This window comes from Nipponia nippon, unplaced genomic scaffold (assembly GCF_047370975.1).
Source record: "Nipponia nippon isolate SJK-2023a ecotype South Korea unplaced genomic scaffold, ASM4737097v1 scaffold_5, whole genome shotgun sequence".
NCBI lineage: Eukaryota > Metazoa > Chordata > Aves > Pelecaniformes > Threskiornithidae > Nipponia > Nipponia nippon.
This window is the reverse complement of record NW_028262369.1, coordinates 2,214,023-2,225,367: the sequence shown is the minus strand read 5'-3', so window position 1 is coordinate 2,225,367 and position 11,345 is coordinate 2,214,023. Positions and strand designations below refer to the sequence as shown.

Here is an 11,345-nt window from a genome sequence, read left to right as displayed (position 1 = left end):
CCCACCCACCCAGCCCGCAGCCTCCAGACTACAAACCCCAAGAGCCTCCGCGGCGGCAAGGGAAAGCTCCGCCCCCCCGCGGCGCCGGACCAATACAAGGTGTTTCTGTGAGGGGGCGGAGCGAAGGACAGCCAATGGGATTTGGGATGTGCGGGAGGGCGGGCGGTTCTAGCAGGCGGTTCTAGCAGGCGGGGCGGACCGGAGCCGGTGGCCGAGGTACCGGGGGAAAATAAAGAGTAGCAGAAGAGGTACGGGCGGGCGGAGCGATGGCCGCGGAGGTCTCAGAGCTGCGTTGTCGCTGACTGGCCCCGGCGGGCAGCGGGACCGGGCCGGTGGGCCGGGAGCTCGGGGAGCCGCTGGCCGCGTTGCCACGGCGACGGGGGAGCTGCGCGTGCGCCGCCCCCGCCGCCATTTTGGCCTCTGTCAAGGCGTCGCCTCAGCGCCTTCCCTCAGGGTTTTTCTCCCGTCGCACGGCGGGTCCCGAAACCTGTCGGTGTGGGGTGAGAAGTGCCGAGGCCAGGGGTTAGCTCATCCCCTGGGCTGCGGCGAGCTGCCTGCCCGCCAGTACCGCCCCGAAGGGAAGGTGTGTTTCCCGCCGTTGCCTTCGGCTTCTCGGCTTCTCCCCCGTTGCCATCGCACCAGCGAGGCTCCCGAGATGGACGTGACGGGAAATGTCTGGTCTAGTGACATGGAGAAGCTCAGGATTTCACGTCTCAATTGGGCCAAGCTCTCCAGAAAGCGCTTGTTGTGTTCTAGCTGTCTAACAAGTCTGCACTTTGTTTTAAACATAGAGCACTGCTTGCTCCCAGAGAAGATGCTGGGTTAGGTGACTGTTAAGTCGGATCCAGTCTAACATCCTTAAGCTTAGGAGACTGATCTTCTCTCAAGTTGGCAGAGGGAGCCACAGTAGGCAGTTTGTCTTTATTCCCACGGGACTCCCTTTACCCTTAGCAACCTCTGCTTACTGTCAGAGCGTAGTACTGCAGCCTTGGGGATTTCCCTGAACATGAACAAAGCCACCAGTGTATGGATACGGCATATGAAGTATTTGCAAAGGCGCTTTGCCAGTTGTAAACTTCCCAGGGCATGAGCTGAGCTTCCCTTTTTGTTTAGAGAGTGTTGTCGGTCCATGCCAATGCAAGTAACAGTGACAGTGTAATCATACAAACAGTTATTTCAGTACTCAACAACATACAGTCACAAACCTCTTAACCTTTCTCGCCAAACAGAAATTATTTACTCTCACGTTTGAGTCCCCAGGAAACCACGTGATTGGAGCATAAAATTTAAAAATCAAAGGTTTTCCATGAGGGTTAATTATCTAACTTGTCAGTACAGCAGTAGTCCCTACTGTGTTGTCTCGACTCCTCATGCACCTCAAGGAAAACATGAGGAAAGAGTACACTCTATAAACACTTTGAGAGGTCAAAATCCAAAAGCGTGCCTGCTCTCAACTATTTTTATACAAATCCAGTGAAAAAAGCAAACTGAAATCATTTTATCTATCATTTGAGCAGTGAGGAGGGGAACGTGAGGCAAATAGGAAAGAGGAGAAAAAAGCCCAGCTGAGAGCAGAGGTGTCAGCCTTGCCTTTGCTGCGTACCTTCCCTCTCCCTGCAGGCAATGGGAACGTGCTTTTCTGGGAGCACAGTTACAAGTCAGTCTGGCTAAGAATCCCAGAAATGCTTTATAAATGAGGGGGTAAACTGCCCTGGCATGGCCCCAAGTGTGGGTGTATATGGTGAGCAGGGCAGAAAGCTCTCAGCCCTCTGAACTCAGGTGGGGAGGAACGACTCCAAAAATGCAGATTTTATTGCTCACTGCTGACGATTGAAACCCTGGGAGTGCTGAGAATCAGGCTGACCCTGAATGCATATGCTTTCTTCTTGCTTTGTACTGCTGTTCTCCCTCATGTTGTTTCGTGAGGTGTACCTAAGCTGATCTTTCATTTGATTGAAGGGAAGCTGTTCCAATGGCCTCAGAAGGGCAAAGCGAGGATACAGAGCATCCAGCTGAGCCTCCTGCAGCTCCTGGTCAGAGTAACAGAACATTTCAGTGGGGAGCCATACTCGCTGCAGTGAAAGATCAGCTCCCGTCTCTGGACTCTGACACCTCCACAGTAAGCACTGCAACCTGCCTTTCTTTCTTTCTTACTGTGTTTTAGAAAAATCTCTCAAAAGTAAGAGAAGGTCGCCTTAGCCAGGCATTTCTGAGTAGCGAGTATGGTATCCTTGATGGGCTACTTGTTCTGACTATTGTAACGCTGTGCATTAATCCACAGCTTTCTGGATTATCTCTACTTGTCAGAGTGTAATGGCCCTCTCCTCTCGCTGTATTCTTTGGAACCTGAAAATGGGACTGATTTTTCCAGATGATAAATATTCCTAGGTTGGGAAGGGGAGGGTAGTGGGCATCTTTCAGAATGAGCCCACATTTCTTCTTAATTTGTTCGGTTAAAAATACAGTATGAAAGAAGCATACTGGTGGTTTAAAATGAAATTAGAAGGTTTTATGCTTGAGAGTATTATGCTATTCATTCCAATAATGTGCTTGCCAGACAGTAGGCCTGTTAGTATGTTTTTCTATGTATGAGGATCAGAGGAAAGTGATATTCCAGAAGACTTTGTGGTCCACTGGAAAGAACATTTGGCATATATTTCAATCCTGGATTCCGCTTTTTTCCCTGCCTGTAATTCTCCACAAGCCATGTTGCCTTTTTGTGCTTCAATTCTACCTGCAAAGCAACATAATGCCACTAACCTTTTAATATAAAGCATAAGATTGATAGATATTGTGCAGTATTCTTCACCATTACAGGTTTTTTACATGTTAGTGTCTGGCAGAGGCTGCCTCTTGGCTGCTGAATCTCTGTTCACAGGACAGCAACAATCTGGTGGAAATAAAAAATGTGCCTGCCTCTCTAGTGCAAGATGCTAGCTCTGGCATTGACTTTTCCAAGGTGATAATGTGTCTCAAGACTCAATTATTAGTGGCCTTTTGCCCAAATCAGAATATTTTGTTAATTTTCAAACATGTATAAACTTGAAAAAATATTTTTGAACACTTAAAGGATGTATTTTATTCTAACTTAGTGTGGCCCTTAATGATACAAAGGGAGTCTTGTGAGTAGTGAAGGAGCCACAGATGCCTCCGTGGGGTATTTAGTACTTATTATTAATCAATCATCAGAAGCAGTGTGGTCTAGTGGATAAAGTGTTGGTACAGATTCCATGACTTGTTTTCTGTGCCTGGTTCTATCCCTGACATTTTGGACAAGTTATATTGCCTCACTGTTTCTCAGTTCCCCTCTATCTACACTCTGTTTCAGTTACTTAAAACAACCATTGCATTTTAATATGTGTCTGTATAGTACAGATTAAGGCCCAACACTCAGAAGTCATTTTTAGGGATTCTTGTCGTATAAGTGTACAATAAGGTTAAGACAGAGAGATAGCATTGTACTTTGGTGCCAAATACCGTTCTATAACTCTAAATCACGTTGAACATTTTTTTACTTATAAACAATCTCCAAATTCTCTGTGTCTGTTACATGTGGAAAAAATTTCCTGCTGAAGGAACTGAGGCAATCTGTTTGGCACTTACATGCTACCCTTAGTTTGCATTCAAAAGATCTGGTTGTATAATCCCTCTCCTGCTTCATGTGAAACAGTAGCCTGCTAAGCCTGCAGTTTCAGTGCTGCACCTTTGTCCGAGCGGTTTCCACTTGTGTGAAGATACATTTATGCATTTGAGATCTGTAACCTCAGCGGGCTGTGCTCCTGCATTCAAAAAGGGCACTGACAAATGTGGTTTATGCCCTGAAGGACTTTCATTACCCTGACGTGCAATTTATTAAGAGGAAAGAAGTTCTGTTGCAGTTTCCTTCATGTTAAGAAACATTAATTACACCAGACAGAGAGAATTCTCCAAAGTGGGAGTTACTGAAAATGTACACTGGCAAAACAAAGGGGCAAGCAGGAAATCTGTGTCCTGACTGCTGAGGAGGTGCTTAATCTCACTTTGGGGTCTACGCGTAAGGATTCGTCTCTTATGGAAATGTTATGTTCAGAAAAGAGGTTTTCAGCGCTATTTAAACTCTGTCCAGCCAAATATAGATACTGCTTTGCATTCTGAATAGTGAATGTCAGGGTCCTGATTGCGATAATAAGCCTTCATGGCCCTGCCCAGCCCCAGCTGGGGCTCCCACCCACATGCCCAGCAGCTCTATTTAAGCCCAGCTCTGGGCCTTCACTCTTTGCCTGAGCTATATTGGAGGTGGCCTGGTTTCTAGCTACAGTCTTGCTTGATCCAGATTTTCACCTGTGCATTGACTTTCCCGCTTGATCCCTGACCTGCCTTATCACCACAATATTGCCTTATGATCTGGATCCTTGGCTCAACCTGGTTGCTGCCTCTGGTCTGTCCTGCTTATTCTTCTTAGGTACTGTGGGACTGGGCTTTGGCTGGTGAGGCCCTGGCCTTTCCAGTTACCTGCTTCCCCTCCCAGCTCTCCTTCCCTTAGGGAGCAGCCCTGCTCTTGCTATTCCGTGCTGGTGAATGAGGTAGGACAAAGAATCACTTGGGAGTTAGAGAATTTACCCACTCTTGTCATCACTTTGCTCAGAGGGATGTCAGTCATCAACCTCTGTGGTAATTCAGTGTTTTACATGGTTTTTACAATTGTAGCTTGCTCAAGTTTTAGGCCACTGTAAAACAGCCTAGGTTGCTCAGTGTTGTGCTGTCAGTCTGTCTAGTGAAGATGTGACTGCAGAGAAAATTCTTGTCTCTGAACTTAAGTCAAGTGGTAACAACATAGGATTTGTCACTGCAAAACAGATATTTAGGTGAGTATTATAGTCTCTCATTTAATTTCTCTTTTTTTTTTTTCTCCACAGTCTGATTGTGAGAGCGATGGGGAGCTTTTCATCTTCCAGCGGGAGCAGCCCAACTTAATTCCTGACCTGTCAGAAGAGCTGATGGAGTTTTCCCTGGAAGACTCAACCATGCAGGTTGTTGACTGTTGTGTGCAGGCTGTACTACTGTAACCCCACTCTTCTGGTTGTCTCCAGTGTGGGTAGCTGCTGTTATTTGACTGAATTATGTGATAGGAGAGCATAGTCCCCAGTACTTTCTCCCATTAGAAATTAGGTCTTTCTTTCTCTTTATATAGTGACCCCTTAAAGTTTTCTCTGTTCTTGAGATTTTAGACCTTTTTTGTCCCATCTCCTTGCAGTTTTTATTATTATCCTTTAACTTTTTTTTTTGTTTTTTTTTTCCTGTGCACTAACAGTAACACAGTGCAACGGCTCCTAAATTTTTCAGGTTTGAAATAGTGTCAGCCACCATTTTATATATCTAGAAAATGCAGAATTAGGACAGTGGGTCCTAAGTAAGGAGGACGAGTATGAACTTTATCCCTTGAACAGCTTTTCTGAGATAAAACGATTACACTGTGTCTGCAGTGATGAACACTAGCCGTCGTAGGAAGCTGGCAGAGAAGCCAGCTGACCCTTTTGTTTCATCACAGGAAGACTAACTTACTGTACTGCTTTTCCATTTGTTTATCTTGGTGTAAGAAATGTCATATGATGAACAGATGTAAGGGAAATTAATTTCAAGGATGTTTAATACTTCCTGAAGTTAGACTTTGAAAAGTAAACAGTCTTGCTGTTTTCCATGATGGATATGGCGTGTGCTGTTACCAGATGGTGTCTGAGTTGGAGCTGCTATCTGCCAATCACTTCGATTTGCTTTACTGTCAGCTTCTAAAGCTTAGGGAGATGTGACTTTCTGCATGCGTGTATTTTCTCTACCTGTAGCAAACCCAGGAAACAGAAAGACACCCATGGGAGATCTGGAATGAAGACCTGGAAAGTTTTGGCGTTCAGAAAAACACAGATGGCGCCCAAGTCGTTGCAAAAGAAGATGTACAACTGATTAAAGATGAGACTTCCAATCTTGCCAGCCATACTGAAGACATTCCAAGCCAAAAGGGAGCTGTTCTTGAAAAGTCTCTTGCAGATTCCACAGATCAGCTTGAAGAGAAAGAACTTGGCAGGAAGCAGGCCAGGGAAAGAGGGAACTCTTGGCTTAGTACAGCATTGTCTGCGGAAGAGCTGGGCAGTCAAAAAGAGAGAAGAGAGCTGATAGAGACAGAGATACTCTCCAAAAGAATTCTGGAGCCGCCACCAGGCCACCCAGAGCTGGATGTCGAGCCTCCCTCACGTGGCATTAGCAACAGCCTAGACAGAATTGCTAAGGAAGAAACCTTCTCAGATGATCATCTTCAAGAACTAACCCATTTGTCATTGCAGGTAAGTGGCCCAAGTAAATGGTTTTGGGGAGCGCTGCGTGGGGGCTAGAGGGCATGGTGCATTGCTCGCAGAATTCTGCCAAAATAAAGAACTGAAATGCCAAATTCTGCACACACCACAGCCACCTTTGTTGCTTTCATTGTTGTCCTGAATTTGGGTTTTGTTGGGTCGTGTGCTATACGAGCTACCAAAAAAACTATCTTTGTCTCGTAGAGCTGTTGTTTAACACCCACGATGGTAGCAAAAGCCATGGGTCAGCAGCATGGTTTATGGTCTCATTCAGGAAAGCCAACCACAACATCTGTCCCTGGGAAGGCAGGGAACTCTTCTGGTCCCAGGCAGCCTTTGCATTAAAACAGTGACTTTTCCGGCCATCCAGCATCTTGTCTTTTCTGCAGCGCTGTGGGAATGCTGGAGGTGAGAAGAGAAGGTGGTTAGGGTTGTTCCTGAAATCTTGAATCTCTTCCACCTAGGGCAGGTGCTGAGGTCTGTGGGATGACCAGCTCGGGGGTGCTGAGCTGGTTTGTGGCCCCAGCATGGAGAGGTTGTGCTCTTCAGTACCACAGTTAGAGCTCTACTTCCTGTATTGATTTTTTTTTTTTTAAGGTCATTAGGACTTAATCAGCCCAGAACACGAGCCTGATATCTCTGTTCAAAGCCTTCTGTAGTTTCCTTTCCCCTTTCATCTACACTCACAAAAATAAACTTTTTGGTGTTGGCGTGGTTCTAGTGTAGGCAAAGAATGCAGGTGCTTGCCTGTTGGGTTTTTTGTTTGTTTTTTTTAAGTTGTGCTGCATCATTTAATCATGCCATTATTGGAGGGGATCTTTTTGAAGTGGTTCTAGGTTTAATTCCCGTCTCACCTCGTATAAGCCAGTAGCTCTATTAATTCAGGAGGGGTGATTTTTCCTTTCTGAACATGTTTGATATCACTGACTTCAATGAACTGAAGTCCGCTGCCTTTGGGTGAGTACTGAGACCAGGCTCGGTGTATTCTCACTTCCATAAAGTGAGGGCAAAGCTGTAGCCTTTGTGTGCACGGTGTCTGTGTTTAGATTTGAGAGCTGGTTGTTACTTCCCAGCTCGGCAAGGTACCCCGGTTTATGCCAAGTAAAGTTGTTAAAACTAATATACAGTTTCTTCTTCATTCTAATCATATCAGTTCATTTGAAAATGAATTTTTTTTCTTAAAGTGTATTTAAGTCTCTTTCTGTGTTAGAAATGGAATTATGCAAATCTTCATTTCTTTTTCTTCTGGACCCTGTGTAGTACCTTACAATAGTGCTGTTCCTGTTAAGGGTTAGGAGGATAAAGCCTTAATACAGCAGGTTAGATGGTAGTTTGACCTTTTTATTACCATGGTTTGTATTTAAGCACTATTACTGAAAAAGAAGCTTAGTACCAACTGCATCATAATTAAAGCAAATGCCTATGTTGTCTTTCCCTTCAGGCTGTTTGAGAAAACAGCACCTGTACTGACCTGTGACATGGTTGTCATTGTAGTAAGCTCCGTTGTCAGTCATTCTTCACTCTTCCAGCCCAATGCACCTCAACGACATTGTTGAACCAGTATTAGCTTTGTGTTGGTGTGAGAGACTTCAGCTTGTGACTCTCATCAGGCTTTTACCTTTCATCAGCTGCAGCTTGTAATATTAGAATAGATCTAGTCATGGTAGAGGTACATATGATTTATTGCTCTGGAAAGAGAGAGAATCTTCTCTTAAATGGGAGGGCCAGATGACAGAGGCTTTTACAAGGTGAAACTGCGCGTTTTGGAAGCTGCTTCTGTATTTCTAAAGCTCTTGAGCGGTCATATGAAATGCACGTTAGTTGTAGCTGTGACATAATTGTCATAATTGACAGTCACCTTCCTTTTAAAAGAAATCATGAGCACTTCTAAGTTCTGGTGATGATATTTCAGGAGGATGGAGATATTTTTAATTAAAACTTTCATTTCAAATAACTTTCAGAGGGGAAAGCAATAAGTGTTTTAAATGCATGTGAACTTCTGTTGTTGGAGACTGGTTCTCATACCTGAGTTAGTGGTGTGAGCATACCCTCAGCCAGTGTATGTGTGATTCGTAGCAATGAAATTGGTGATCCTATCTTCAGTGTGGGATAAGAGGCTGTGAGATCGCGGCTGAGGCTGACTGTACCGAGCGGAATGGGAATGTGCCATGGTCAGAAGTTGGAGGGGGAGGAAAAAGCTGCGGGCCTCATCTCAAAGAACTGAAAAGCCAAAAGTCCTCATTTTAGTGGCAGTAAGAAGTTCTCGGCATTATTCAGGATGAGAATATGTATGCTTGGTTCCGTATCAGGCCATCTTTTAATCCGTTTTACGATCTCTAGTGGTTTTCTGTAGCCTATATCAAAAGGGTTCATGATTCTCAGAGAAAAAGCCTCAGCAGAAGTGGACGAAGCAGCTGGACAGATGCACTGTCCAAAGAGACATAATAAATGCCTTCCTTTCGTTACAGCCCTTCCTTGTGGAACTGCTTAAAGTAAGCTGGCAGTGTAGTTAGGGGCATCACCTTTTGGAGACAGTGAAAGGGTGAGGAAAGCTACTTGGAGGGATGGACAGAGGGAAATAAAATATGTGGGGATCTCGTAGTGTTAGTGGGCCTGAGGGATGAAGGGGAGTACTGGCTGTTGGAAAGACTCCGCCACGTGAATGCATGTGGAAGGCTGAGCCATGTGGAGGACATAACATGAGTTAGGTCCCAGCTTATGGAGGGAAGGGTCAGGTGGATATTTAGGATGGGCTTATGTTTCTGCTTTAAGGAGCTGTCAGTTCAGTCCCTTCTAGAAACATCTTCTAGACTTCACAGGTTTTTTTTAAGTGGGGAAGGAAAAGGTACTCTACCTCCGTTATATTTGAATGAACATCAGTTAATCCTTCACTGGTTTCTCTTAGTAATTACACTGCACTGCCTATGCTAGATGTGCAGAGCCTTGGCAATGACGTGAGGCAAACAGTGTTCAAACAGTAAATATCCTTTTTGTTCGTCATGCCAATTGTTGAGGCTCACGCTGAGGCAACTGTATCCGGAGAGGCACACGGGTTTATCCGCTGGCAAGTGACAGTGGCACAGTACTGGAGATAAGCACGGCGAACTTCCATGCCATTTGTGTATTTCTGTGTGCCAGAAGAATCTGATGGAGTTACTACAAAGAGTGTGAGTCAAAGGGACTTTTTTATTTTGTAGCAGTCTCTTGGGAGTGAATTTTCCATCACAGTTCAACTGTCTTCTTTCAGAATATTGAGAAATGGGATCTCGACAAGATTCTTGAGGAACTGGAGCAGCAGAAAGAGAATACTCATGCAGAAGTTGCTTTCTCCTCAGCAGATCATGGTAACACTGTTAAATTAATACCAACTTTGCTGAAAGTGTATAAAAATAAACAAACGCAGGAACGTGAGTTTTAAGTCATTCCCTGCAGCATCATCTTGAATGTTGAAATCATAGTGGTTTTTTTAATGCCTCTGTAAAACCTATTTTTAATTAATTAACTTCCCTCAAGATTTCATCTTGCTTTTGTAGCTTGAAACCAATGCTTTCAGGCCTGTCTGGCCTAAGAGTGAATCAGACAAGATGGATGAAGGTTTGAAGTCAGTTTGTCAGAGCCGGATGACAGAATATCTTTATCTTTCCCCTTCTGACAGACTTGGAGAGAAAGGGACAATGTGAAAATGGGGACAGGGTATATTGGGTGATCCCATGGCCGACGACCACAACTGGTGATTCTTTTTGTTGCTCTTCCATAGAGACCTTCAGGGGTAGGTCTGAAAATCAGCTCATGGAAAAGCTAGAAGAGCTGTGTGCCAGGCAGTCCAGGACAGTGTCTCCACGCTGCAGGTGCCCATCAGCCAAGCTCTTCTCCTTTCAAGAACAGCAAGACAATAAGGAGTAGGTCCTTTTCTGTCATATACACTAGGGAATCATGACTGCCAGTAGGGATACCTGGAAACTCGTTGTGTTCTCTAGGTGCTTTTCTCTGTAGCTTCTGCGGAAAGCTGATAGTGCAGCTGGAATATGCTACAGGGATGTTAAAGGGAGAAGCTAAGACTCAGTCATTCATGTACATTTGATGATAAAAGGTCAGTATCCTGCCACCTTCACATTCTCCATCAACCACCACCTTTGTCTAGACCTTCCCAGACACATGGGAAAGGCAGGAAAACAAGGCTAAGCAAATTATCATGGCCACATTTTTTGTCATCTACAGTACCAATTTCTCTTCTGGTACCTCAATTTAGCTGAAGTGTACAGGTAGGTAGGCACCTTGGAGGGTTCTGTGTGAAGGAAGTGGATTTCCAGACTGTTCAGAGGGAACAACATCAACGGTGGCAGCACAGAGGAAACAATAGTGAAACAAGCCTCTAAAGGGGAAGGTGCAATGAGGATACTTTTCCAGAGCAGGGAGAGCCATGAAGATGATTTGCACTTTGTATGCTCTGAAGGATAAAATAAATTGCCACGGGAGACAGAGGGGGGGAAAGGGACCTGTTTTTATTGATTGACACTGGGCTCTTAAAACTTGTAACCTCTTTGGTACCGTAACTGCCTACCTTTGTTCTACAGAACGCTTGGACATTGTCGGTTTTTAAGAATTAAATATCCCTCATCATGCTGCCTGTGATCTGTGTTCCTCAGGGGAAGCTGAATCTTTGAGTTCAGCTTTGTAAGGTGGTGGAGAGTAGGCAGAAGCAGAGTTTGCATCTGTACAACAGCCAAGCACAAAGCTCCTTTAACAATCCAATTTTGATCATAATCCGCACCTGCAGGACTTCTTGTCTGGGTAAGGCAGAGGACATGCTGAAACAGTGTTTTCTGTACTTAGGGGTGTTGCCTTCCTATCATCTTCACAAAGTTCTCTAAGGATGGACGTGATGAGATTACAGTGCCTGCCAGAGCCTGTAACCGTGTACATGGATTTAAGATATGCTAAACCACAGAAGTCCGTAACATCCCCTGATGAGAAACAAAGGTAAATTCTGGCTTTATTGTTAGTGAGAAGTAACAAAAAGTA

At 44.7% G+C, this 11,345-nt stretch overlaps 1 protein-coding gene across 1 annotated transcript in view; it reads left to right on the top strand.

The window, feature by feature from the left end:
- Nucleotides 1-174: 174 nt before the first annotated feature.
- Nucleotides 175-11,345, top strand: part of DNAAF8 (dynein axonemal assembly factor 8) — a 96,991-nt gene continuing 85,820 nt past the window's right edge. The window contains exons 1-7 of the mRNA XM_087733981.1: nucleotides 175-248; nucleotides 1,960-2,119; nucleotides 4,896-5,009; nucleotides 5,820-6,314; nucleotides 9,571-9,667; nucleotides 10,081-10,222; nucleotides 11,157-11,303. Coding sequence (XP_087590107.1) covers nucleotides 1,973-2,119; nucleotides 4,896-5,009; nucleotides 5,820-6,314; nucleotides 9,571-9,667; nucleotides 10,081-10,222; nucleotides 11,157-11,303 — 1,142 coding nt within the window. The 5' untranslated portion in view covers nucleotides 175-248; nucleotides 1,960-1,972. The remainder of the gene's footprint in view (nucleotides 249-1,959; nucleotides 2,120-4,895; nucleotides 5,010-5,819; nucleotides 6,315-9,570; nucleotides 9,668-10,080; nucleotides 10,223-11,156; nucleotides 11,304-11,345) is intronic.